This window comes from Penicillium mononematosum, assembly GCF_028829835.1.
Source record: "Penicillium mononematosum strain IBT 11891 chromosome Unknown utg000005l:1.0-9366267.0:1.0-9372171.0, whole genome shotgun sequence".
Classification (NCBI taxonomy): Eukaryota; Fungi; Ascomycota; class Eurotiomycetes; order Eurotiales; family Aspergillaceae; genus Penicillium; species Penicillium mononematosum.
Window position 1 is genome coordinate 3,372,887 of NW_026643275.1, and position 25,554 is coordinate 3,398,440.

General features: G+C 50.0%; 9 protein-coding genes across 9 annotated transcripts; 6 read left to right on the forward strand and 3 right to left on the reverse strand.

The window, feature by feature from the left end:
* Nucleotides 1–430: 430 nt before the first annotated feature.
* aspE (septin) lies at nucleotides 431–2,070 on the forward strand (the record flags this gene model as incomplete). Its single annotated transcript, XM_057296167.1, has 2 exons — nucleotides 431–861; nucleotides 921–2,070. 2 exons carry the CDS (start codon nucleotides 431–433, stop codon nucleotides 2,068–2,070), a joined length of 1,581 nt encoding a protein of 526 aa, XP_057144049.1.
* Nucleotides 2,071–2,358: 288 nt separating this feature from the next.
* On the forward strand, nucleotides 2,359–5,407 carry anxc4 (annexin ANXC4; the record flags this gene model as incomplete). Its single annotated transcript, XM_057296168.1, has 4 exons — nucleotides 2,359–2,422; nucleotides 2,836–3,885; nucleotides 3,996–5,080; nucleotides 5,135–5,407. 4 exons carry the CDS (start codon nucleotides 2,359–2,361, stop codon nucleotides 5,405–5,407), a joined length of 2,472 nt encoding a protein of 823 aa, XP_057144050.1.
* A 1,581-nt stretch (nucleotides 5,408–6,988) lies between these two features.
* On the forward strand, nucleotides 6,989–8,567 carry N7519_009396 (uncharacterized protein; the record flags this gene model as incomplete). The annotated part of the gene is made up of 3 exons (XM_057296169.1): nucleotides 6,989–7,982; nucleotides 8,047–8,139; nucleotides 8,221–8,567. The coding sequence occupies 3 exons, from the start codon at nucleotides 6,989–6,991 to the stop codon at nucleotides 8,565–8,567; spliced, it is 1,434 nt and encodes a 477-aa protein (XP_057144051.1).
* A 2,014-nt stretch (nucleotides 8,568–10,581) lies between these two features.
* gta1 (glutaminase GtaA) lies at nucleotides 10,582–12,951 on the forward strand (the record flags this gene model as incomplete). Its single annotated transcript, XM_057296170.1, has 8 exons — nucleotides 10,582–10,600; nucleotides 10,642–10,774; nucleotides 10,829–11,121; nucleotides 11,171–12,191; nucleotides 12,241–12,443; nucleotides 12,498–12,641; nucleotides 12,695–12,830; nucleotides 12,882–12,951. 8 exons carry the CDS (start codon nucleotides 10,582–10,584, stop codon nucleotides 12,949–12,951), a joined length of 2,019 nt encoding a protein of 672 aa, XP_057144052.1.
* A 539-nt stretch (nucleotides 12,952–13,490) lies between these two features.
* On the reverse strand, nucleotides 13,491–15,359 carry cps1 (Gly-Xaa carboxypeptidase; the record flags this gene model as incomplete). The annotated part of the gene is made up of 3 exons (XM_057296171.1): nucleotides 13,491–13,534; nucleotides 13,592–14,928; nucleotides 15,001–15,359. The coding sequence occupies 3 exons, from the start codon at nucleotides 15,357–15,359 to the stop codon at nucleotides 13,491–13,493; spliced, it is 1,740 nt and encodes a 579-aa protein (XP_057144053.1).
* A 400-nt stretch (nucleotides 15,360–15,759) lies between these two features.
* On the reverse strand, nucleotides 15,760–18,556 carry N7519_009399 (FAD-dependent oxidoreductase; the record flags this gene model as incomplete). The annotated part of the gene is made up of 7 exons (XM_057296172.1): nucleotides 15,760–15,924; nucleotides 15,995–16,152; nucleotides 16,211–16,577; nucleotides 17,286–17,536; nucleotides 17,611–18,200; nucleotides 18,252–18,299; nucleotides 18,549–18,556. 7 exons carry the CDS (start codon nucleotides 18,554–18,556, stop codon nucleotides 15,760–15,762), a joined length of 1,587 nt encoding a protein of 528 aa, XP_057144054.1.
* A 1,404-nt stretch (nucleotides 18,557–19,960) lies between these two features.
* N7519_009400 (WSC domain-containing protein) lies at nucleotides 19,961–20,651 on the forward strand (the record flags this gene model as incomplete). Its single annotated transcript, XM_057296173.1, has 2 exons — nucleotides 19,961–20,252; nucleotides 20,323–20,651. The coding sequence occupies 2 exons, from the start codon at nucleotides 19,961–19,963 to the stop codon at nucleotides 20,649–20,651; spliced, it is 621 nt and encodes a 206-aa protein (XP_057144055.1).
* Nucleotides 20,652–21,537: 886 nt separating this feature from the next.
* On the reverse strand, nucleotides 21,538–23,475 carry N7519_009401 (uncharacterized protein; the record flags this gene model as incomplete). Its single annotated transcript, XM_057296174.1, has 2 exons — nucleotides 21,538–22,940; nucleotides 22,995–23,475. The coding sequence occupies 2 exons, from the start codon at nucleotides 23,473–23,475 to the stop codon at nucleotides 21,538–21,540; spliced, it is 1,884 nt and encodes a 627-aa protein (XP_057144056.1).
* Nucleotides 23,476–24,875: 1,400 nt separating this feature from the next.
* On the forward strand, nucleotides 24,876–25,472 carry N7519_009402 (uncharacterized protein; the record flags this gene model as incomplete). Its single annotated transcript, XM_057296175.1, has 3 exons — nucleotides 24,876–25,010; nucleotides 25,079–25,308; nucleotides 25,370–25,472. The coding sequence occupies 3 exons, from the start codon at nucleotides 24,876–24,878 to the stop codon at nucleotides 25,470–25,472; spliced, it is 468 nt and encodes a 155-aa protein (XP_057144057.1).
* Between the last annotated feature and the right edge of the window lie 82 nt (nucleotides 25,473–25,554).

Below are 25,554 nucleotides of genomic sequence, written 5' to 3' on the forward strand. Positions count from 1 at the left end.
CTGGCTGGGTAACTTGTATCTTGTTGATTTCCACTCTCGCTTATTCTCTTTCCTTTTGCTATCGCAGACAACTTTCGTTTTTAAGAAACCCGATACATCCCGGGCAATTGACAATTGGATTGAATCCCACTTTTGGCCAGTTTCGGAGCAGTTTTGAATCGCTCCATCTCCGGATCTGAGCTGCACGAAAAGCGCTGTTGAACTCCGATATATATCGTTTTTATTGGTAAGTGGCAGTTCCCCAAGGTTACCCCTGACGTTTTGAGGTGAGGGGTTCTGGCAATATCGAGATTTCTTATAGAGAATAACTCCATTGAGAAGAGGAAGAGAAGAGGAAAGAGGAAATACAAAGAAAAGAGAAAGAAAAAGAGAAAGGGAAAGAAGAAGAAGAAAACAATCTAATCAGGAAAGAACAGACAAACTCCCCAAAATGGCAACTGGACCTGAAACAGACGTCAACCGTCGCACCTCCCTCGGTTTCCTTTGTCGTTCTAAATCCACCGAACCCCTAGGCGACCAAAAATCTCGCAAAAAGATGTCCAAATCCCAGGAAGAGGAGATGCGTCGTCAGCGCGAGTCTTATGCCCCCAAAGTCCCTCCCCGCCTGCCTGATCTTTCCCCCGCCCCGCAACTGGAAACCTTTGGAGGTGAGGAACGTGATAAGTTCGCCGACCCAATCCCAATCCGCCCACAGTCTGGACTTCCTGCATCGCCCTCGATGGGGTCCGTCAACAACGTCGATCCCTATGCGCGCACTGAGAGCATGACCCACCGTGGCCGATATAGCTATGCTAGTAGTGCTGTCAGCACCGTGAACAGCCCCCGCCGTGTGCGCCGTCGCAAGGACCCCACCTCTTACAAGTGAGTCGCGCAGATACGACATCAACAAGCAGACCAGCTAACAATAGGACGTGTTTTAGTGTGCTTGTCATTGGTGCTCGTAACTCGGGAAAGACCTCATTCCTGAACTTCCTCCGCAGTGCTCTGACCATGCCCGCGCATAAGCACCCTTCGCGCACCCCCGAGGAGGTTGAAGAGCTCGAGCGTCAAACCTCGGCTTGGGAAGGATTCACATCGCAATACCTGGAAACGGAGTTCGACGGAGAACGTGTCGGACTTACCCTGTGGGACTCTGTAGGTCTGGAGCGCAACATCGCAGATCTTCAGCTGCGTGGCGTGACAGGCTTCCTGGAAAGCAAGTTTGAGGAGACCCTCGCCGAGGAGATGAAGGTTATTCGCTCTCCCGGTGCCCGCGATACCCACATCCACTGCACTTTCCTACTCCTGGATCCTATGCGCCTTGATGAGAACATCGCCATGGCTGAGCGTGCTGCCAATGGCACGTCCAAGCCCACTGATGCGCCTGTGGTTGGGATTCTGGACCAGAATTTGGACATCCAGGTCTTGCGCACGGTGCTGGGCAAGACCACTGTCGTGCCAGTTATCAGCAAGGCGGATACGATCACCTCCGCCCACATGAGCTACCTCCGTAAGGCGGTCTGGAGCAGCCTGAAGCAAGCCAATATCGACCCCCTTGAGATCTTGACATTGGAGGACCAGGAGGAAGAATACTCGTCGGAAAGTGCGGACGAAGAGGAAATCTTGGAGCTCGAGACCAAACCCGAGTCGACTGAGACTGGAGATGCCAAGGAAGCCAACGAAGCCAAAGAATCTGAGAACGCAACCGATAATGTCCCCGGCTCGCCATCGCAGCTCAGCCAGGGCACTCGCAGATCCAACGCATCGCAGGCCGCCAACCAGCACGTTCCATTCTCGATTCTGTCTCCGGACCCTCACTCGCTGGCAGCTGGAGACAAACCCGTTGGTCGCCGATTCCCCTGGGGTTTTGCAGATCCCTATGACGCCGAGCACTGTGACTTTGTTCGTCTGAAGGACTCCGTCTTTTCCGATTGGCGTTCCGAGCTGCGGGAGGCCAGCCGTGTGGTTTGGTATGAGCGCTGGAGAACCAACCGCCTCAACCGCAACGGACAGCCAACATCCGCCTCGCCCGCCCAGAAGCAAAACTACGGTGGCCGTCAGGGACCTCATGATGGCCGTCGCACGCGATAAACGGGCTGTCTCCCCTTCCTTCTGTTCCCATAGCTTTCTCTTCCCGCACATACCCCCATTCTTCGCGGCCTGGCACCTCGCAAGGCTTCTTTTTATGTCATACCTTCTGCTTTTTCAATGTTCTCTTCTGACAAAATGTTTCGACATCCGGAACCTGTACTAGTGCTTTTCATCTTTTGTTTGCACGGTAATTTGATAGTTTATCTTGAATATGCGTAATTCTGAGACAGTAAACCTTCCCTGAATGTACATGTACTAATGCACCCTCGGCCTCATTTACGATCTGACATGCGCATTGGCCAGAATCTCCTGCGGCTGAAGCGCTGGACACCCGACGATCTTAAGTCCAGCTGTAAGCCAATAAGAGCCGCTAATCCTTGGCTACATGAGGTGAAGAACGAGCTCTCCATCAGCTGGCGCCGATGAATACGAGGTCCTATAATCGTCTTGCTTTCTCTTTTCTTCCCTTCTCTTTTCAATTCACCTACACATAGGCAGAGAGAGGGCTTCATATCTATACAACATTGGAAGTATAGAATGGCCTAGTGGACATCGCACAAAGAAGCCCCCAAATCCAACTCTCCTTTTGTGTGACCGAAGACATCTCAGACTGAAACAAGAAAATAAACGCGGTTGAACGCACATTGAATCTCAGGAACAAAAAAACCCCATTGGAACAATGTCCCTCCAAGTGAACGACCCACGGTCGCGAACCCGATCCAAATCCCCTGGCCGCTCGCGCTCACGGTCGCGGTCGCGGGACAGCCGAGTCCCCTCTCCCTCGCCCTCCCCCTCCCACCGCTCGCGCTCGCCAGCCGTCGAAGTCCCCAGAACAAAAGGCTACAACCCAGACGAAGAAGCCGAAATCGAGCGCCAATACAAGCTCATCAGCGAGCGCCGCCGCGAAACCAACGACGAACCCCCCCGTCATCTCGCGCGCCCCAAGAAGCTCCCGCTACGACGTGGACCGCTCAGACTCGGACTCAGAGTCGAGACGTCGTGACGTAGAGAGCGCGAGAAGACTTCGGGATGACCGCTATGAACACTCGGACGAGGAGCGCGGTTCTGCTACGGCTTCGTCGCGGCATCGACGACGACCCTCTCCAGACCGCGGCAGTCGCGTGAATCACCATGACTCCGACTCCGACGACGATCTGGCTTACGGTGATGCGCCAGGTACGCATCCTAGCTATGCGCGCCCCAATCGGTACAGCTATGCCCAGCCCACGCAGTTCGCATCCGCTGCGCCGGGATACCCCGCCGCGCCGATTGACTGGGCCTCCGTGCCGGAATGCGAACGCCCTGGGTTCGTGCCGCCTTCCTCGCAGCCTGCGGGCCCGGCTACTATGCCCGGCGCGTTCCCTGTGGCTTCGACCTACCCCGCTAGCTCGGGTGCTGTGCCGGCGCCTGTCAATCCCTCGCTGCAGTATACTGGCTTGCCCGCCCAGTATGCGACGAGTGCGGGTTATGCGCCTTCGCATTATCGTACTGCCTCGGCTAGTGATGCTGGTTATGCACCGCCGGCGGCGGGATATGCGAATCCCGGCGTGTACCAGTACGCTCAGATCGATCCTAATGTGAAGTACTCTTCGAAGCCGGTGCCGGTGCCAACAACGGCGCCTGCGTCTAAGCCGATATACCCCGCTGCTACGCATGAGCAGTTTCTCAGACCGATGCCGCAGCAATTGCAGCAGCAACCTTCGGATCAGCCGTACCGGTATAAGCACGAGCCTCAGAGACAGGAGCCTCGGAAACAGGAGCCTCGGAAACAGGAGCCTCAGAAACAGGAGCCTCAGTTCGTGGAGATCGCGCCAGGTAGTCGGTCGTCTGCGCGTCCGCACAGTCACTCTCTGTCGTCGAGTAGCCTCGCAGTTGGCGGAGCCACTGCAGCTCACTCGGCTCATCCCCGGCTAGTCCGCTGCTAGAGCCGTATCATGGTACTTACCAGTCCATGTCACCCATGCCATCCCCGATTGTCATCCCCTCGATCCGCGATGATGACATTTCAGACCTCGAACCACTGGACGGCGGAACCTCTGCCTCCGAGTCAGGCCGGCGCAGCAAACACAGTCGCTCCCACTCGTCCGTCGGCGAGAAAGAGTCCCGCTCCCGCAGCAGCAAAGATAAGAAAGACAAAGAGCGCGACGACCGCAAAGAAGACAAACGTCTTACCCGCCCAACAGCCAGCCACGACCGCCACGACTCAAGCTCCTCCATCCTCAGCTCGGACCCAAGAGTCCTAATCTCCCCAACAACCGGCCGCAAACGCGTCTCCTTCTACGACGCCGGCCCGGACGCTGCAGCCATGCAATCCGCCCTAAACCACGCACGCAACATAGACAACAAACCCATCATCCAAATCCTGCCCCGACTAACAAGCGACGAGATCCTCCTCCTCCGTCAGGAATACAAATCCCGCGTGCGCATGCAAGGAAAAGGAATAAACCTCGCCAAACACCTCCGCCTCAAACTCGGCAGTTCCTCCTTCGGCAAAGTCTGCTACGCGACCGCCCTGGGTCGCTGGGAATCAGAAGCATATTGGGCAAACTGCTACTACCAAGCGGGCACCTCACGTCGCGAACTCCTAATCGAGTCCCTGATGGGCCGGTCGAATGCCGCCATCCGCGAAATCAAAAACTCCTTCCGCGACACCCGCTACGATAACAGTCTCGAGCGCTGTATGCGCGCAGAGCTGCGCGCGGATAAGTTCCGCGTGGCGATTCTGCTCGCGCTCGAGGGTCAGAGGCAGGATGAGCGTGAGCCGCTCGATAGACGTCTTGTCAGGCATGATGTGCAGGATTTGCACCATGCGATTGTGAGGGAGGGCGGTGAGACCGCTATGATTCACATTATTGTTTTGAGGAGTGATTCGCATCTGCGTGAGGTGCTGCGCGCTTACGAGGATAATTATGGTCATAATTTTACTCAGGGCTATGATTTCGAAGTCGCGCAACCTGGTGGTACGTATTGTGTCTATGTTTCTTTTGTTTTCGATACCCTTTCCCCTCCTGTCAATACTGACCGAGTCTGAATCGAATGCCATTACTAACATACATTTCTCCAGGGCGAAACCCTCGCCCATATCCTCAACGGCGCAATCAACAGACCTATGCGCGACGCCCTCCTCCTCCACCAGGCCCTCCGCGAATCCCGTACTGGCCGCGAACGCTCCGAGCTCCTTATTTCCCGTCTCGTGCGTCTGCATTGGGAGCCTAGACATCTCGATCTTGTCAAGAATGAGTACAGGCGCAGATACCATGAGCGTCTGGAGGAGGCTATTGCGGAGGAGATCCTCTCGCTGAATGGCGGGCAGGATTGGGGGGGAGTTCTGTATTGAGCTGGCGCGTAATGCTTGATGTGGTTTTTATTTGTGGATAGATTACTGTGTTGCTGTTGCTGTGTAGTGTTTTCCCGCTCTAAAGGCTGGGATTTTTGGACTTTGTTTCTCGGATTATCTTTGTCCTTGGTTTTGCTTGTGTATATGTGACTTGTTGATTGTCTCTGTTGTAATGTTATACAAAGTGCATCAGCATCATTGCATGTGTATAGCTTTTTAGGGCTGCGGAGGTCGGACCTCGGGGTGGATATGCTTAGTAACAATGCAAGCACCCGTGGACCGGTGGACCCGTCCACGGGTGGAGCTGGGCAGGATGCAGAGGCTCTGCACGAGGCTCGTCATTGGGAATAGGTTAGGGTCGGGAGGAGGCTTGTGGCGTTGCGTGATTCTGAAGTCGCTTTGGTATTGGATTAGCGCTACGTAGGATGTTAGGAAGTCTGGAATGATTTGGCGAAGGGGTAGTCGTTGGTGTTGGGGTTGGTTGGTGGATGGCTGTGTTCTCATAGTCCTCTACACTATTATTATAGAAGTAAGACTCGAGTCGGTCTTTGCAGCTGGTACGAGTGGACCAGAATAATTTGTGTGGGAGGTCTTGCGGTAGTAGTTTGACGTGAATATGTCGCCGACGAGACGCACGTCGATCTTTTCGTCGATGATTATCGCTCGCGACATGGATGTTTGGTAGTTCAGGGGTCGGGGCGACATTGGTCACAAATTATCGGATGTTGTTTACGCGCTGTACTAAAATGTCTAGGTGGAGCAGTTTGGTGATGTCGTTGGGCGTTTAGGGATAGGTCATCATCGTCCCTGAAGGATGCTGGGGGTGATCCGCGGGCTTGTTTGATTCGTCGGAACTTGTGATTGGGCTGCATATCTCTTTCTGTATTTTGGATATCATTGGGGGCTTTGAAGGTTTTCTTTGTGTTGGATTGGAGATTGAAGGGAATATGTGCTCATGGATACTCGATACTCCGTACTAATATCCCTACCACGACAGCAGGCAGATTATATTAAGCTCAAGCCTGCAAATCGAATTGTGCCTAGTTGATTCCAACAACTTACGCCTCATTTTTGTTTTTATCTTTCATGTTCCGAGTTTGAATGTGTAATTCTAAACCCCCATTTGCCGCCGTGGTTGCCGCCGTACTCGTTTTACCTCGTCTTAGCGTCTATGCTATACCCTCCATCCCAAGTCAATAATATGAGCCATTTGCACTCAAAGGACCACATTTATATTGCGAAGCGCTAACGGCATGGTGTATTCCACTGCGCGAGTCATGGGCGGGCACTTGAGATTCTGATGTTTCACGCAGATCTCTTATGTCCAGCCAGTAACTGCTTTCTTATGACGAGGCGCCTATAGCGAGGCAGTGTTGAACACAAAATCCTGTCTATTATTGCGCTGGTTTATACCATTCAAGGCAGGGTTTGCATTCATCCCCAGGGTGCTTCGCGTTTCAGGGAAACAAAGGGCTCAGTCGACGGCTCAGTCGAGGTATAAAGTGGGGAAATTCCCATAACTTTCAATCCAACCTTCCCAAGTCAGCATCCTCATTATATTTTCATTACTTCAAATTCATCATGCCTTTTGAACCGTTCAAGCGCGACCGCGACGGAGCGAAGGCGTTCTTGGAACGAATGAGGAATGGGGTCTCCAACAATGAGATTCTGGCCGAACTCCTAGACAAGGAGAGCAACATATTCACAGACCATGTCTATGAGTTACCCAAAGCTCAGATGACCAAAGCCCGCCTTCCTGATGTTGCAAAATACAAACTGCAACTCCATGCATCCTTCAACAAGCCCGACCCAAACGCCGACTATTCAGAGCATTCCAGTGTCTATCTTGTTGGACGACCGAACAGATGGGCACGTCGCTTAAGCCGGACTCCAAAACCTTGTCATTGGTCTATCTACAGCGAGGGTCATTTCTACCATCTCAAATTGGAAGACGGGGCTCAGGGATCGTCGATAGTACTTCGAGACGAACCCCAGAGAGAGTGGAAAGCTCTCGGTGGTCCTTTTATTGCGTACCACATCGGCGTCACAGACTACTATCCCGAAGAACTCTCTTTGCTTGCAAAGTGGGTGTTCACACAGATGAATCACGATACCCTCTCTACGGCAGCTTATGAGCAGTTTGTCTTGGGGCTAGCGATTCGTATTCTGCGTGGTCCCAGCAACACCACTGCCTTCATCGGTAATTTCTGGCAAATTATGGAGCATGACATTGGATGCCGACGGCAAGCTCTAGCTCCTAATGGCTTCCTCACTGGGGTACAGCTTGCGGGTCCTGAAGAAGATATCAGCACTTGGCTCAAGAGATGGTACCTGATCTATCGGATTGAGACTGACGCACGAGGACTTGATCTCTGCTGGAGAAAAGGGACAAAAGGACAAATCAGCTGGAAGGCCCACGAGTTCCATCCCTTCATTAGACCTTTGGCTGTAGGGCCACCCGCTATTGCGAACGTTCTGGCGAAGGTGGGACAGCGCATTCCGCTACTGTCAAAGGCTGTCCCCCAGAAACATCGCAAGAAAATGCCTATGATGGCAGTCTACCGTCGGAAAAAAGGTTAGTAAAAAGTTCCTCTGTTTGTGAGATTAGGTTCCCGCTGACTATGTTTCATTCGATATAGGGGCACCGCTTCCCAGGGATCTTATGCTCGAGCATTACTATGCATCATTGTTCTCAATCCATATCCGCCCCGGATGTAATATGTCAGAAAAAGGTAATTATAGCCTTGGAAGCTTTGTAGACATTATACACCAAGTTGGATCTTTGCTGATATTTTGATATTTGCTTCCAACAGATTTCTGGTTCCAGGTGAACAACTATCTCAATTCTGGGTGTGTCGAGCTCGTCACATTCAACCGGGGATTTAGCTACAAATTTATCTTCGGACCAGAGCTTGTCGGCTCGGTACGATTCGTGCGCTATAGAGAAAGTCCTGCCGAAGAGGTGCTGCACTCGAGTAGTAGCACGATCGTCGAAAAAGAGTATCACGAGTCGGAATCGACTATCGATGCTGAACAATCCACTAGAGAGTGCATTTATCCACCCGATACATTGGCTACTAATTTCTTTGAGCACAAGGGAGTTCCGTGCCAGGTTTTGATAGACGTGGCAGAGACTTTCAAATCTCCTGTTGAAATTTGAGGTTGTCACTGGTTACTTCGCTGTTTGCTTTATACTATGATCTTCTAAGCGCCAAAAATCACTCGGTGGTACGCTTGGCACGATTACTACGTTGTTTCCTCTTGTTCCTTTTTGTTCCTCTTGCTCTTTTCATTATCTTGTTCTTCTTTTTATACAGATTTGCATATGGGTTGGATACTATTTCCATTGTCGGGTGCTATATCTTTCATTCAGATATCTTCTATGTGGACCAGGACGAAGTAGTCCGTTCAACTATGATGCTTTCACTCCGCATCTCATAATGGGCGACATTTCATATATGCCTAGTACCTAATTATCACTTGTACAGCAGCAGAGTATAAATCAAGTCCTACGCAAGCCATTAGTGGAGTAGGTGAATTCTTGATCGGCAGAGTATCGAAGCCTATAGAGGTAACTCCACATGCTGAAATCCTATATTGTAAAGTTCGATCCTTAATTATGTATGCAGACCGTTCCCTTAGAGTTCGAAGGTCAAATACACTGCCTTTTGCCTAAACAAGCCCTTATACCTGCAGAGCAGTGGCACGCGATCCCGCGGCAATGGAAGCACCGAGCTCATTTACGTAAATGATAATCAATACAACCTTGGAAGATCACGGGGTGTGTTGAAACTCTTCAAACGATGGCACAGTAGTAAGGCCGGTTGTAGGCTAGATGCTAATACATGAAATAGGAGGTATGCTTCGGGGAACGGACACCGAGTGGATTTAGACCGACATATCACGCAAGGGTTCAATAGGAAGGGGATGAATTCCCAAAAATGCATTTTGTACTACATCGCGCACGCGACCTCAGCCCAGGTACTCTGTACGGAGTACTCCGTATTTAATAAGTACATGCGACGAAGGAGTCTAGAACCGATGGAATTTTGCAGTTTTCTTTTGTCTCCGATCGGGCTGTCTGGGCCAAAGCTGACTCGCGGAGATGAGCTTTTCTGCAAGGGGCACTCCAAGATGAGACAAAACTCATGGAAATCTCATCCTTTACTGCAGGTTCCCGGGATCTTCCGTAGTTCAGATACCGTGGCTATTCAAAATCTCTTCATTTCACGCTCTCATTGAATGCCACGCTACTGATCGCCATTTCCCCGCAAATATATGGCGTGCTAAAGATCATGGTCTGATATTACATGCATTAAGTCAGAGCCGGCCAATATGTCCACATGATGCTATCACGAAGGACATGGGCTTTGGCACTTCTCTCGAACTCGTGCCTTATTATTTGCCCTGGACCTATCAGCGATGTCCTCAAACCACCGTTTCTTTTTCGTCTGCAGCCCTTATTTCTTATGCCTTTCACCACACTCTTGTTCTCCACACCTTTATTTCCGCCATGCCGTTGTATGGTCTGTCATCTGCAAGGTGCTCACCAAACTAAAGCCGGGACTACTCCGATGCTCTTGTCTACTGACGCCATTCATTTCTTTGATCTGCATAGACCGCTGCTTGTCTTCCATGCAACCTGAACTGCCAGACCGCGTTTTTGGGATTTGACTTTGCATTTGAGCCATTCTAGGATAGTCCACCACCTTTCTCACGGTCACTACACCTAGATCCCCCTTTCTCCATCCCACCCCTAACATCATTTTGTCCATCTCTTAGCGTGAATCTTCTTCCCCCCGGACGTTGATGGAGGTCAGCAGATTAGCGTCCTTGGGATTTTATCAAGACATGCAGGTCTGCTGTTACCCATTTTCTAAAATGCCAAGCCGCTTTGATATTCCCCCGTAGAGAGCGCATTCTGGCATGCGGGTCTCAGAGGGGCCTTTGGCTTCTCCCCCTCTCTTCGTAGATTGAGCTCGACTATAAAAATGTCACTGGCATTCCTCTCCTGTAAACACAACACCGATCCCTTTCTTCAGCCGTCCCGTCAGAGTGCTGGGCATTCGAGCTCCCAGAGCTTATTTCCCTTTCCTGCAAATAAATAACAGAGCAAACTTGCCCCTGCATTGGACTTTTTGTATCTTACCATCTCTCCGTCCAATCCTGTCATAATGCAGCTGTATCGTCTCGGTCTGCTGGTCGCTTCTTTCGTGTCCTCTATTGGAGCACAGTCGACCTTCTCCCCTGCCCGTCCCCGGCTATACCCCTCGCTGTTAGGTCACCGTATCTTAGCACTTGGCTCAATGTAGGAAATGATGGTGGTAATGGCGGGTACTTGGCTGGTCAATGGCCTGTCTTCTGGGAGTAAGTTGATCATTATGCTCCTTTGAGCTATACTCGTACTAAGAAAATAAACAGGAACCAGATCAATGGGTGGACAGGCATGATCCGCGTCGACGGCAATACCTATACTTGGATGGGCCTACCCGGATCTAAAACCGTCAATCAGACCGCGTTTGAGTATACCTCGACTAAGAGTATCTTTACGATGAACGTGGAGAATAAGCTTGAAATGAACATTACTTTCTTGTCGCCTGTTACGCCCACCGATCTCAAGCGCCAGTCCCTTGTTTTCTCGTATCTTAATGTCGAGGTCTCTTCTCTTGACGGCCAGAAGCATGATGTGCAGGTCTACACGGATATTTCTGCTGGTTGGTGCTATGCCTCCTTTCTTACATACAGTGACTGATGAAATGTTAGAATGGGTCTCGGGCGACCGAAATGCCATTGCAGAATGGGAGTATGGTACGACTGACGGTGTGGCCTATCACAAGGTACACCGACAGACTCAGCTGGCCTTTACCGAAAAAAGCCAGCAAGCCGAATGGGGTAACTGGTACTGGGCCACCGACGACTCGAAAGACATGACCCACCAGTCTGGTGCGGATACCGACGTCCGTGGCCAGTTTGCGACAACTGGAAAACTCTCAAATGGCGGCGACGCCAACTTCCGGGCTATCTCGTCTACCTGGCCCGTATTTGGGTTCTCATACGATCTGGGCTCAGTCGACTCTCCCGTCAGCACGCTCTTCTCACTCGGCCTGACACAGGATGAAGCCATTCAATATGAAGGCGCTTCGCAGTATGCCCCAGTACCCTCCTTGTGGAAGAGTTATTTCGCTACCGAATTGGCCGCCCTTTCATTCTTCCACAAGGATTATACCGAATCGAGCAATCTTGCAAGCTCTTTGGATAGAAGAGTGGCCCAAGATTCAATTGCCACAGCTGGTCAAGACTACCTCATTGTTACTTCGCTTTCGGTTCGGCAGGCATTCGGTGCTACCCAGCTTTGTGGCACGCAGGACAAAATGTACATGTTCCTGAAGGAAATCTCTTCCAACGGCAACATGAACACTGTGGATGTTATCTTCCCAGCTTACCCGATTTTCCTGTACACCAACCCCGAACTCCTGAAGCTCGTTCTCACTCCTCTGCTAGAGAACCAGGAGGCTGGGAAGTATCCCAACGACTATTCCATACATGACCTAGGCTCGTCTTACCCGAACGCCACGGGTCACTCCGATGGCAGCGACGAGAAAATGCCATTGGAAGAGTGCGGAAATATGCTCATTATGTCTTTGGCTTATGTGCAGAAGTCGGGCGACTCTGACTTCTTGAATGACCACTACAGCCTTCTCAAGCAGTGGACAAGTTATCTGGTCGAGGACTCGCTTTACCCTGCAAACCAGATCTCAACAGACGACTTTGCCGGCCCCCTAGCGTGAGTGAACCCTCTCCCTGAAATTTTCAAAACTAACCGGCATGATTAGCAACCAAACCAACCTCGCACTCAAGGGCATGATCGGTATTCAGGCCATGGCAGTCATTGCCAACCAGACTGGTCACACTGCTGACGCCGCCGATTACTCGAGAATCGCCAAAGACTACATCACTCAGTGGCAGGACCTGGCTATTGCCAAGGGTGCCAACCCGCCACGAACGACCCTGTCGTACGGCGACACCGCTAGCCATGGTATGTTCAGCCCTGTTTCAAGTCTATGAAGCCCCTTGCTTACCATTTCTGCAGGCCTGCTCTACAATCTATTTGCGGATGCCCAGCTGGGCTTGAATTTCGTTCCACAATCTGTCTACCAGATGCAGAGCGACTTCTACCCAACTGTTGCAAACAAGTACGGCGTGCCTCTAGACACCCGCCACACATACACCAAAGGTAAGAGTTCCGACGGCTCAGTATGCATGGGCAAAATACTTACAATTCAATAGGTGACTGGGAGTGTTTTGCAGCAGCGGTCAGTTCGGTCGAAACTCGGGCTATGTTTATCAATGATCTCGCAACCTGGATCAACGAGACACCGACCAACCGAGCCCTGACTGATCTGTACGACACTATCACAGGAGAGTAAGTCGATCTACCCTCAAGCCTGTAATGATCCTTGCTGATGGAATCTAGTTACCCTCAAAATACTTTCGTCGCTCGCCCCGTTATGGGTGGCTGCTTCGCTCCTATCCTCGTCCGCTAGCGGACCCCTTCGTTTCTTGTTGATTTATTTCACTTATAACGCCTTCTGGCCTTCCCCCTCGTTGATCGCTCCAAAGACTTTCGCTCAAAAGTTCTGGTCTAGTATATCTACCACTGGTGATGGTGGAAGATGTACAGGATATCTTCCGTTCGCTTCGTTGATTCCGGACTTGGTAATGTCTTTTTCTTGCTTATACCCATCTATTGCCTTGCCTTTTGGCATGGGCTGTGCGAGTTTTGTTGAGATCCTCGCATTTACATATCGAGTATGTGACGGACATGCATGAATCTGTGACTTCGACCCTCTCTCCATGTTACTTAGGCATATTTTCAGATGCTTCAACATCGCGACTTATCAGTTCTATAGCAAACCTGCTGCGGCATTCTATGCATCACAACATACAAGGTGATCAACATTCAATATAACTATCTGTTCATGTCACTTTTGAAGTGTGTAAAGCTATAAATCATTCACTTCTCGCGTGCTTGGAGACCTTCATATATAAGGGTCGAAGTATCTGACGATGGAGAGGAGTATGTTCACTCGGATTTTCCATCCCAAGCATCAAAAGACCGAATGAGATCTGATATAAATTAGCCAGACTTTCTAAAAAGTGCAATGAACGAAAAAGGAAACATACCATAGTAAAGCATCATGCCTTCAAGATGAACATCCAAGCGGATCCGCTCGTCCACAGTGTGAATATTAAGCGATCCACCAGACCGCGACGGACTCCAACGGTAGATATTTTCCGACAAAGACCAGTAGAAGCGCGTATCTGTATTTCCAGTCATGACGTCTCCAGTGACAACAACCGTCGGCTTAGATCCAGACGCAGATTCGGAAAGGGGATTCGAGTGCGACTCAAAGACACTGCGCGCCACTCCAGCAAAGTGCGCCCACACTTTCGATGTAAGCGGGTCTGTTGGGGAGATCGGAGCCGGGGAAAGAGGAACACTAAGAGGGGATAAGGTGAGAGTACGGTCGCTCACATCTCCTTCCGTGGACTCCGCCACACCGGGGAAGTCAACACGTAGAGTGAGGTTGTGAGATTCAGCAATAGGGCTGATAAGTCGGATAGCGCGCTCGCGTAGCTCATCGGGCGTTTGGTGTAGTGCCACGCGGTAGTTGACAACCGCGGAGATTTTCTCTGGCAGCGCGTTTGTCTTGACACCGCCGTGGATCAGGTCTGCGGCCTGGGATGTCTGCATTGTGTAGCGGACTGCAGGACCGCGCGAGCTGGCAACAGCCTCGCCTAGAGCGGCAGGGTCGTCTGCTGCCAGCTTATCGGATAGCCAGGTCTCAACATGCTCCGGTGAGTACCGTGCCTGGCACTCTAGCATCCCGTGGGCGGGGTGGGTGGTATCCAGCCAGGCGGGGAACAGCTCCTTCCGCTCGAGCTCGTACAGAATCTCTGCCATGATACCGATGCCAGTGTGCGCGGGCGGGATTGAGCTGTGGCCACCAGGAACGGCAATATCGATAATCAGGTCGAGACTACCCTTCTCACCGACAGCCGGGAGAGCATACAAGATCTCGCCGTTAGGGTCGGACTCGTCACCCAGACTCTGGAGCCCCATTCCGCCTTCGTCGAGGATAAATTCGAAAGAGTCTTTGCCGTACTTTTCCTCCAGGGCTGCTGAGATTGCTCCAGCGCCTAGGAAGCCATGTGATTCCTCGTCGAAGCCAAAGGCAAACAGGACCGTGCGCCGTGGCTGCCAGTCCTGCGAGAGCAGGTCTTCAACTACGGACATTAGTCCGATAAGGACGTTTTTGCAGTCGCTTGAGCCGCGGCCCCAGATCCATTCGCCATCAAAGACACCCGCGAAGGGCGGATGGGTCCAGTCTGATGCGTCGTCGATAGGGACGACGTCCTGGTGGGCCATGAAGAGCAGCGGCTTGAGTGAAGTGTCAGCACCCTCGAAGGTGAAGACTAGACCAAGACGGTTAATGTGCTCAGCCTTGGCGCGGTCGTGTCTATATGGTTTATTTAGTATTCTCTCTCTTCATTCATGGCAGGCAAAGTCCAATGATTGGGCAGTTTCTTACACTAGAGGGAACATCTCCTCCAATAGCGATTGAAATTTGACTACAGGCTCGAATGCCTCATCGTATGGGTCTTTCATATAATCACCCACAGTGGTTGGGACCTGTACCGCGCGCGAGAGCCGCTTTGCCTGGCGGGCACGGAAAGCATCGTCGGACAGGAAGGTCTGCGACGAATGTAGGCCATCGTTCGGGGTGTTGACCTTGGGGGGTTGTGGACATGTTTCCCGTGTAGATGGGGTTGATAGCGGGTTATAATGATTGCCCGATAGCTCGTTCTCGGGGAAAAGACGCTGCTGTGTGGGTATATTGAGCGCTAGCGATGGCACTACGGCCAGGGTGAGAAGGGCGAGTGTTTTCATGATCGGATTGGGTCGATTCTATACTTTTCTAATAAAAATACTCAAAGAACATTAAAAAAGTTGACGTGAAAGGATTCACCATATCTTATAGAGAGCACGCCAACAGTCTTATCTTCCCCTCTCACGGCTGGCGGCCGTTGCCGTTGCCGAATTGCCCTATCAGGGTGGCCCTTTTGCCGAGAGTTGGGGTAAGTGTGTGTTGAGACTGACAGTCCAACTTGTAATTTTCATCTGTAAATAAGCTAGTATTCAAGCTAATATAAAGAAAGCATCAAGATCTCACAGTCATGTAACAATGTTAGGAGATGAAACAGCGGTCATCTTTAGCACACACCGTAAAAAAAGTTTCACCTTCATCCATTAACAAATAATTTCGAATCTTCTTCCATGGCTAGCGCTCTTATTCATTCTCCTCTGCTTCGGATAATCTTTGTAGCCAGTTTCGAAGCGCGGTGCTCAGGGAATGGCGTTCATCATACTCCGGGTCGGTCTCGGAGACAAAATATCTCTCGGATTTTATCTCTTTGGCAAATGTACCCCACGATTGCTCCGGGAATGGATGTTCCTTGAATATTTTAAGCATCCAAAGGGTGCGGGGGTATTGGATCGTAGGATGCATAGCATGATGTACGCACCTGGACACCGAGTCGGATCATCCATCTTCTTACGTATTCTTGCAAGATGCATACTTCCATACGCCCGGGAAAGTATTGCATGTCAGGTATAAATCGTGAGGCGTATGATCGAGACGATAAGTTCAAGATTTCTTCAAAGCAGTCTACGTGATAGGAGCCTGTCACAATATTCAGTTCCAACCTCAAGAAATTGATATGGTGAGTCAGAAAATTTACCTGAGGGGTATTCGCTCCAATGACCCCCATCCAGTTTAATGCGATAGTCACCAGGCAAGATCCTCGTTTCACAGTGAGGAAGCTGGCATTTTGCTCCGCTGCGGGATTGCGGCGCCACCTGAAGCAGGAAGACGGCATAGGGACGCGATGAGTATGGCCCAACATCCTCTTTTACGAGTCTCTCGAGTGCTTTCGCTGAAACTTGAATATCTTCTTGTCGCCTTTCTGCAGGTGAAAGGCCCTGTCGGCGCTTTTCCTCGGCCTCAATACCTTCGAACACCTTGCTGACCCACTTCCGTTCGTCGTCTGAGCCGATGGAGGCAGCATCGCGGTAAGCTCTCGAGCAATGTTCTTCCGGAAATTCTCCCTGCGTCTCTTTAGCGCAAGGTCCATTCTATTCTCTTTCTGGATTTTCTTTCGAGCTTCTCGTTCGGATGTTTTCGTGTCGCCAACTCGCGGGGAATTTGTCCTGGGTAGAGGCCTTGTTGACAACATGTTAGTAGACGACAGGAAGAGCTGTCTACTAGTAGGCAGCTCCACTAGGCTGTGCTCATCAGACCTTTGAGTGCTTCCCTCGCGTCCACATCGGTCTTGGCTTGGTGTCGAGGTTTGCGTTTCTGAGGGGTTTCCCCCACTGTTTGTTGACAATATGGCTTGCCTAGGTTCGGTCGCGTTGTCTCTTTCGATAGTTTGTGGTGGCTCGGAGACCAGCGAGTCATACGTCTGAGAGCCGACAGGACGCTCCATTTTGTTTGGGAGCGAAAGGTAGTGAGAGAAATCAAGTAAAGTGTTGTCACTGCAAGTTGAGGTCATCTACAAGGATCACGAGATAACACTAGTACTGCCTAGGTATTGACCCCAAAGGCAAAGAGGGAAAGAAGCGATGTGGTTCCAGTGAAAAGTACAAAATCGCAAAAAATTGTGCCAAGACCTTATGACTTTGGATACATTCATGGACAATATTGTTACTGTTTTGACTAGGTACTTGGTCTTCTTGGTCTTCTTGGTGAATGTTCTCCCGGCTGATCTCGCGCAAAATCTCGGAACATGCATTCCAGAAACAAAATATACTTACATTTTCAAAGGAATGTCTGCGAGGGAAATCTTCTTTGGTGGAATCATCTCTGCCAGATGGCCCCAAATCCATGACACGACCTTCATTGGTAGCCGTTCCTGCTGCTATCGATGCTCGGACCGCTCGCTCCAGCATTTCATCGCGATAAGCACCCATGAGATCTTCCAAGGCCGCTCCAGTCGCCCTGGTATCACGAATCTGCGCTAATTTCAGCCCATCCCTCATCGCCTGAACACCGCCTTCACCACGGTCTGCACACGTTAGTACATACTGTGCTTAAGAACATAAAGGGGCAGTCGGGTTAGGGATGGCGGTGGAAACATACATGGCGGCATCCCATGCGCAGCATCACCAAGAAGCGTGACTCTGCCTGGTTGCAGACTAGACTTGTCCATCTCTACAGCGCTGGTTACGTATGGAGGCCAAGCAATCCCCTCTGGCGACGTGAGCTCCACAATCTTGCGGAACTGAGGCTGCAATCTCTGCGCCACTTTACGTGACATCTCCAGCAATTCTTTCTTGGAGATATTGGTGGCCTTCCTATCAGGAAGCTTAAAGTCGGGTCTGTCACTCGATAGGTACCAGAAATAAATCCCGCTGCGGCAATCTGGATTGACTTGGCCGAGACCCGTGAACAGAGTTACCCCTGGATCGGAGGTATCGGAAGGCGTGGCCACGAGCCAGACACCATGACTGAGTGGCAGTTGCCGCTCAAACGTTTCGTCAGACACTTCCAGCTGGGCGTGCGAGGTATCAACGTGCAGGATTCTCAGTGGGTCCGGAAGTCCCAAGCGCCCCAACAGGATCTTCCGCACGACGCTGTGCATGCCATCGGCCCCGATGAGCATGTCACCGGTAGCCGATGCGCCGTCCGTGAAGCGCAGCGTCACACGCTCCCTGTGCAAGGCGCTGGGGCTACAAGGTATCACGGTGAACACTATCGCTCCGGGAGCAACGGCCACAGACCTGTTGTTGGCAGGGAAGAGCGAGGAGGTGCTTAGTGGAATCGCTGCTCTGAGTCCGTTCAATCGTCTCGGTATCCCTAACGATATTGCTAGTCTCGTGGCATTTCTAGCGTCCGAGGGATCAGGATGGGTGTCTGGTCAGACTATCCGTGTGAATGGTGGCACTACGGTGTGAGAAAGACGGTACCTAGGAAGAAGCTCAACAAGTTGTTTCCTTCTGGCCGACCTGCACTTTACTCATAATTATTCGGCCAATTCAAGATTTTGTATAAATGAACTTGCTCCATGTAAAGCTCACGAATCCATTTCGATAGACTTCCTGGTCCAATTTTTGTTCCTTTCCCCGTTGAGGAGTGGGAGACATAAGACATACAGTAATAAATTGGTGCTAGTATTCAAGCTAAGGTAAAGAGAGCATCGATGTCTCACAGCCATGAAAATAATGTCAAGTCCGTGTATTTCTCGGCATTTTCCCGACTTGGAGTTTGCTTCTGAAGTACCTGAAAGAAAAGGAAGAACATGTAACTAGCTAAATTGATTAGCTTGTGCATCATTTTCCACAAAATTGAATGAGAAACAATGATATATTCCATCTATGTACCTATTCATAGTGACACTGAACTGTTCACCAGAATACTATGCCAAACCCTTATGCCTGGCGACACTCTTGGATATTATTCTTGCTCCTATGAAATATACAACATAGGTGATTTGTTTTCATCAAGGCTAGATAGATAATCATGCGTATCCCTATAATATTTGTTTCAGCTGGTCCTAGTTTGATGTATGGAGTACCTGAAAGCTAATCATCGTCATTATTTCCTCTCCACCTGGCTCCATATTCAGAACGAGGACACGAATTTGAGTCAGGTTGATTTGAAATGTCTTACATCGGTAAGGAAGACACGCGGGTTAGTTAGGGTTGTACTCCGCGGTGTTAACCTGATACACCCGACAATCCCACAGTTCGGAAGGTTCGGCTCAACCATGGATCCAAGAAAGATTGGTTACTCAATTTTGATGTCGAGTTTCCTAATTAGGCCAGGCCATACACTTCAATAACTACCTTGATACCTTGCAGGATATGTAAAAATGGAATAAGCTAGAATACCAAACAGAATACTCCGTACCAGAATACCAGAAAAGGAGAAACAAGGGGTTACCAGCAATGACCGACAATGTCAGATTCCTCACAAATGCAACACCCTAAAACCACTCTATCCTTAATCAAGACAAGCGGCAAACCGGAAACACGCGAACTCTTTCCTGAAGTTCATCCCATTTGACTCGTCGGGCTCCATCCGCCGTCATTCGTCGCTGAAAAGGGAAACAAGTCGCCACACCTGGGGATGCCGATCGGGCGATCGCCAGCTCGCAAGCCAATGAAGGCGATAAAGCCCCAGTGCGAGTTCAATAGAGCATGTCGCTTAGTGTTTCAGGATGATCATTTTCTATTTCCGGTCGATCAATTGGACACCGATGTCATCAGTCCCCAACCTTTACTCCACAGAAAAACATTCGAAAAAAATGGAACCCGACGGGTGTTCCTGACAAACAAACGGTCTTAAAGAAGCTTGACGGACCCTTTTTCTGCTTGTCACCTCCGTCACACATTTCCCCTCTTTTGCATATTCTTTCCTTGCTCAACATCTACCATCTCTTACCAAATTTTCACTCTTTAATTCGTTGATCGAATATATCAATATCATCATGCATACCAACTACTTTTTCTCGGCCCTTGCCCTAGCTCTTCCCGTGTACTCGCTTAGCGCCACGGCTAGCATGGGCTGCTATTCCGAAGTTGACTCGTTCAAGAACCAAGGCCCCTACACCTATCAATCACCGGGATATTGCCAGGCTCAATGCGCAGAGAACGGGTTCAAGGTCGCAGCTCTGAGCCGTGGCAACATGTGCTACTGCGGCAACAAAATGCCCTCGGACTCCGCCAAGATCGCCGACGATAAGTGCGACCTGTCCTGCTCTGGATGGCCTGCAGGAAGCTGTGAGTTACCCGCGAAATTACATATGACACGACAACAAGATCAGTTCTGACAGCATTATTTCTTATCTAGGCGGCGGACAGGATACCTTCAACATCATCCAGGCGACTGAGAACCTACAAGCCTCTCCATCTGAAAATGCTTCCACTACTATTGCCCCCACTGCTGCCACCGCAGCTGGCGGAATCATTGTCGCGCCCTCGACAGCTAGCGGGCAAACCGGCATCGTGACTGCGGCATCAACTGCGAACTCTAAGAGTGGTAACGTTGTATCCAAGGCTTCTGGCTCCGGCTCTATCGCAACTGCCTCGCCCACGCCTACGAATAACGCTGCTGGAACAGTCCGCGCGGGATCATCGCTGCTTGGCGCTGTTGTCGCGGGTATGGGCTTGCTTCTGTGAAGCTCTTAGCCTTCATGTCTTGTGATTGAAGATGCATATACTGTCGTTTTGAATTCCATGTACTCTACATTGCATGTGCAGTTATACCCCTCGCTGGTTCGTCAACAGGACGTTTTGTGATATCAGGGATAATATCCTGTTCTTGTTTCTGTTTCTTGTACTGGATCCGCTGGTCGGATTTGAGATGCATTTACTGCCCGTCTTGGGATGGGCATTCTCTACATTCGCTTTTATTCTTGGGTTTACGAGAATCAGTTTAGCATTCACTATTTATTACCGGATGGACTTCGATATCCTTTTCGGGGGGAATTCAAAATTTGTCACTCGCATTGCCTCAACTAGGAAGTTATCTAGGTATGATGTTGTCCAGAGCGCTGTTCGAAGATCCTCAACGTAATAGCAACGTATTTCCTGTCCTGCGTGCGACGTTCTGAGAGATGGGTCGAGGCTACATTGATCATCTCGTGCCCACTTCCTTCTATTACTCGGGTTTATTCGCGACCTTGACCATAGTAACCAGGTTATTCGTGCATTCAATATTCATCTATACATTGTCCAGTTCCCTATTGACCTGGAGGACACTGGGCTCGGTCCACCAGTACTTACACATTTGCTGACCGACTAGAGACTCATACCACAACCGGCTATGCCAGAGCAGAAGCTTTTACCTTTCGATCTTGTCTGTGCGGCCATGGTGCCACTCACACACGCACCTTGCGCAAGACCAACACCCTGTGTCCCGCTCATGCAGTTACCCACCACGCCAGCGGTGATATTCACGCAGGCTGGATTGCAGGGGTATATTTCACGATGGATATCTGGATCCCGCGCATAGGGGCCAGAGACTGTCTTCCTTGGTGACTCTTCGTGGGCACTACCACCGCCTCTACTGTGATTGCGATTGTGAGATCGTCGCTGCGCTTTCTCCCCAGCACGATTCAAGCTGGGCGGTCTTGGTCTGCATTGCCTTTGGATCAGCCTGAGCCAGGATGCGAACTGCGTTATGTGACGAAATGTGCGGCTCTTTGCTTTTACCGTCGGTGGTATTATCAGCACTGTTGTGGAGAAGGGCGGCGTTGGTTTTGGCATGCAGGGTGGACGGTGATATCAGCCTCCCAAGTCCCTGGTTGTTGGACTCGCGCACTGCCTCGCAATACCAGCATGTGCATTCACTGTAGATCTTTCCGCCGGTGAGTTTTTGGTATTGTCTTGAGGTCCATGCGAAGGCGTCATTGAGCTTTATCTCGTCGATTTTGTCGTCGTGGTTGATGAATATTCCCTCCATCTGCGTGGTAGAGAAGATGTAATAGCGAATGGGAGAAAGCTGGTGGGTGTGCCAAATCAGGTCGACATCGAGAGTGGGGACAACAGCATGGCCTTTATTCTTGACCATTATTTGGAAGAACACGCCGTACTTGCCGATGAAGTGACTCATGGTCGATCTCAGGTTTGGTGAACGTATCCACCCGATCTTGTCCATCTTGTCCACAAACGTCCCTTGTCGTATGACTGCCCCAACCAAGTCGATGGCGAAAGGGGATGAATTGTCCCAATATCTGGAGAGCATATTGCGAAGAGATATCCTTTCTGGCATACTTGAATTCCCAGAAGCCAGTATTGTCTTGTTCACGCGACGCATTAATGAACGACTCTTCAAATATCCCTCGAGGTGGTCGCGGATGGTTTCAATGGTGGTGCTTTCGTTTTCCGTGAGGTCCGTAAGCTGCAGGAACTCGCTTCTGATGCCCTCTTTAATAAGCCGATTTGGAAAGGACACGTTATCCCCATTTTCATCGTCGGCGGGAGTGCCATTCTGTGACAAAAGCGTGCCGGGCATAGGAATATCATCTTTCAACAACTTCTGCACGTCACTGCGAAACTTTTGCACGCGAAGAGTATCGTGTGTGGTATTGAATTTGCATGCTGGACATGAAACCCGCAAAGACTTGTCCGCATATCCGGTGCAGTGTGCAAAGGCGACATCTGTATCGCATCCAATTGATCCTTCCGTCCAGGGAGCAATGATTTCCTGTTTACAACCGAAGCAAGGCAGGGATTTCCCTGGACTGTCGTGGATATTTTCCCATGAATGACCTGTTATTGTCTCGAAGTTTATCCTCGCTTCACTGTCTCTGTCTGGGTAGAAGACAAGGGTCTTGTCGTCGATGGATGCGTTTATTACATCCCACGGCAGCCCAGTGGCCCAGACACTCATTTTAGACTGACGCAAACAATCCTCAAGAAAGGCACGCGGGTTAAGCATAAACGCATGCCAGACCATGATAACATCTAAGCGGCAAGTTAGAAAAAAAAGAACAAGCTCCAACATTCAGACTGGCTGACCAAGTGGTGGCATCATGTTAGCAGACCATGCTATATTGGCTTCAGATGCAGTATTTAACGTTGAGATGCGACTGGTTTTGAGACTCGGTAGGTAAGACTGCCACCAAATGGTAAATCGGTCCACAGCTCTAGCCACATAAACAGCCCATCTCTTTTCCCGAATGCGGGCGGCTGCCTGGGCTTGCTGGTTGTTGGAAAAGTTTCTGATCTCACCATCGTGAATTCCAAAGAGTTTGTCTGTTCCTTTAATGAAATTACGAAGTTTGGCGATCGCGGATAAAAGTTTCAGGTGGGTGATACATTCATCAACAACCACCACCACAGAACTAGGAAAGCCGTCGCGGGATACTCTGTATGATGCGTTTGATTGTCCGTATGTGGGTGGCTCATCGGAAGAATATGGTGGATGGTTGGATACTGCCTCGGTATTCGAGACTGCCTCGGTATGCTTGCTACTGAAGTCAAGTTCTGGGTTTCCCATTTTTAGAGTGAATGTTAAAAGAGAAGATACAGAAAAGAAGAAAAGAAGAAAACAAAAGAGAAACGTAACAGACCAAACTACCCCGGGAAAGATCATCGCGTTGTGCCGTGTGCGCATAACATAGCCACAAGGCCCCAGTGGGGGCGATAAGGCTGTAAGCACGTGATGCAATGCCAAGAGACTAGTTCTTGGCTTTTTATATCTCAGAGACCATGAGAGTCAGAACACTGTTGTAACTTCCAACTCAGTAGCTAGTCAAAAATAACTCCTATATCTTTAACATATATAAACACAATTGCAGTAGGGTACAGTTATCTCATCAGATAATGCTGTCCATGTCTCGAAGACAACCTCAAAGACCTGGGTCATGCAGGTAGGTGGTGGTAACACCGAACCTCTTATACAGAATCAAGCAAGTACATTCACTATGTCAAAGGGAAAGATCTAATAAATATATTTACAAGGGTGATATTGAACAAGGTCCCTAGAGTCAGTAGAAAGCCGTTCAAATTATGGCCCCCAAATGTGGGTTAGGCTATTCGTTTCAGACCTGTTTTGTTGATATTGGCTAATATTACATTCTACACCATAGATTTGCTATATTGTCTCCTCTGTTGCAGTGTGGAAATGCGCATGTTATTGTACATCAAGTTGCTAAGGATATGCGGGATTCTGCACCTGAGTCGGTCTATAGCGTGTGTTCTCTTGAAGATATGGCAACGATGCCGTTTGAGGGAAGGGAATCCGATATACAATATACATATATCTTCACGCCAAAAACTATCTTAACTAAGTGAACGAGACTCTATCCTTGAGCCCCTGAGTTTGTTATCTTTGCCAGGCCCTAGCATTAGTACAAATTGGGGGCCGACACGTTTGTTGGCTGTGGGCTTATAGTTCTCCTCAACCATTTTTCTGGGGGCCAAATCCACTATGAGCCGCACCTCTTGGAGTCCCACATGGAGTTTCAATTTTGATTGGATAGATTATGGCCAATTCGTAAGGCTCTTTTGGGGCCAAAATCTCCCAATCTTCCCCTGAGCCTCAAGACAACATTTCCTACGGAGTAGAATGGAAAACGAAAATCAGCCTCCCATCTTTTACTCGAGAATTATAGCAGCTGCCTACTAGATAGTGATGAAACTGCTGCCTTGACCTTAGCATTGGCCCAATTCTTGACTCGCAAAATTCACAGACGTTAGCTTTTGGATGGTCGACTTGTCTATGCGACCCACAAGGCTGCCGCCAGCGATGATCTTAATCAAGGTAAACTGCACTAGCATTAGTTGAATCCTAGGCGGCTCCTTCTATTTACCTACAAATAGCCTGGCTCTATCCTCATTACAATGTGATGAAATCTCTTCTTCAACCATTTTGGATTGCATCTCATTTCGCCCGATATGGCCAACGCATCAGCCTCTGAGACCAGCATGCCTAGGCTGGGCCTGCGTGCCTTTGCTGTGGTTTTGGCTGTTATTATAATGTCACTCTTTGGAGCCTTATTCGGCAACATGGGCTGGGTATACTACATTGTCGTATGTGCACCCGGACATTCACATGTCAACAACAAATCTCGAAAAGACAGTCTAACCAAGAACTACAGGTCGGCATCCCAGGAATCTGGTCCCTGGTCAACCTCGCCCTAATCGTCTTCAAGCGGCCGGTCCACCCCGGCGCCCATATTGCTCTAGATTTCATTTTCACAATCGTCCTGTTGTTTTTCGGAATCGTCAGCCTTCTTGCCGAGCAAGTGTCTCTTTACGGTGGACGCTCATCACTGCACTCCTCGTGGCACATGGCCGTCGCTGCCTTCGCACTCATGGTTATTAATGGGTAAGCGTCCTACCATATAAAGGCTTGATATATGGCCATGCACTGACGCCCCCGATAATAGTTTGCTCCATTTCGTTCACTTCGTCCTGGGTTGCTACGATGTCCACAAGAGACGCCATGCTTCATCCGTCGACTACAATCCTCAGAAGATCGACTCGGCCTAGCTTTGACAGCTTTGACAGCTTCGAAGCACATATGAAAGGAATGGACCGGGGAAGCTAGTCTGCCAGAATATTTAATTCGCTT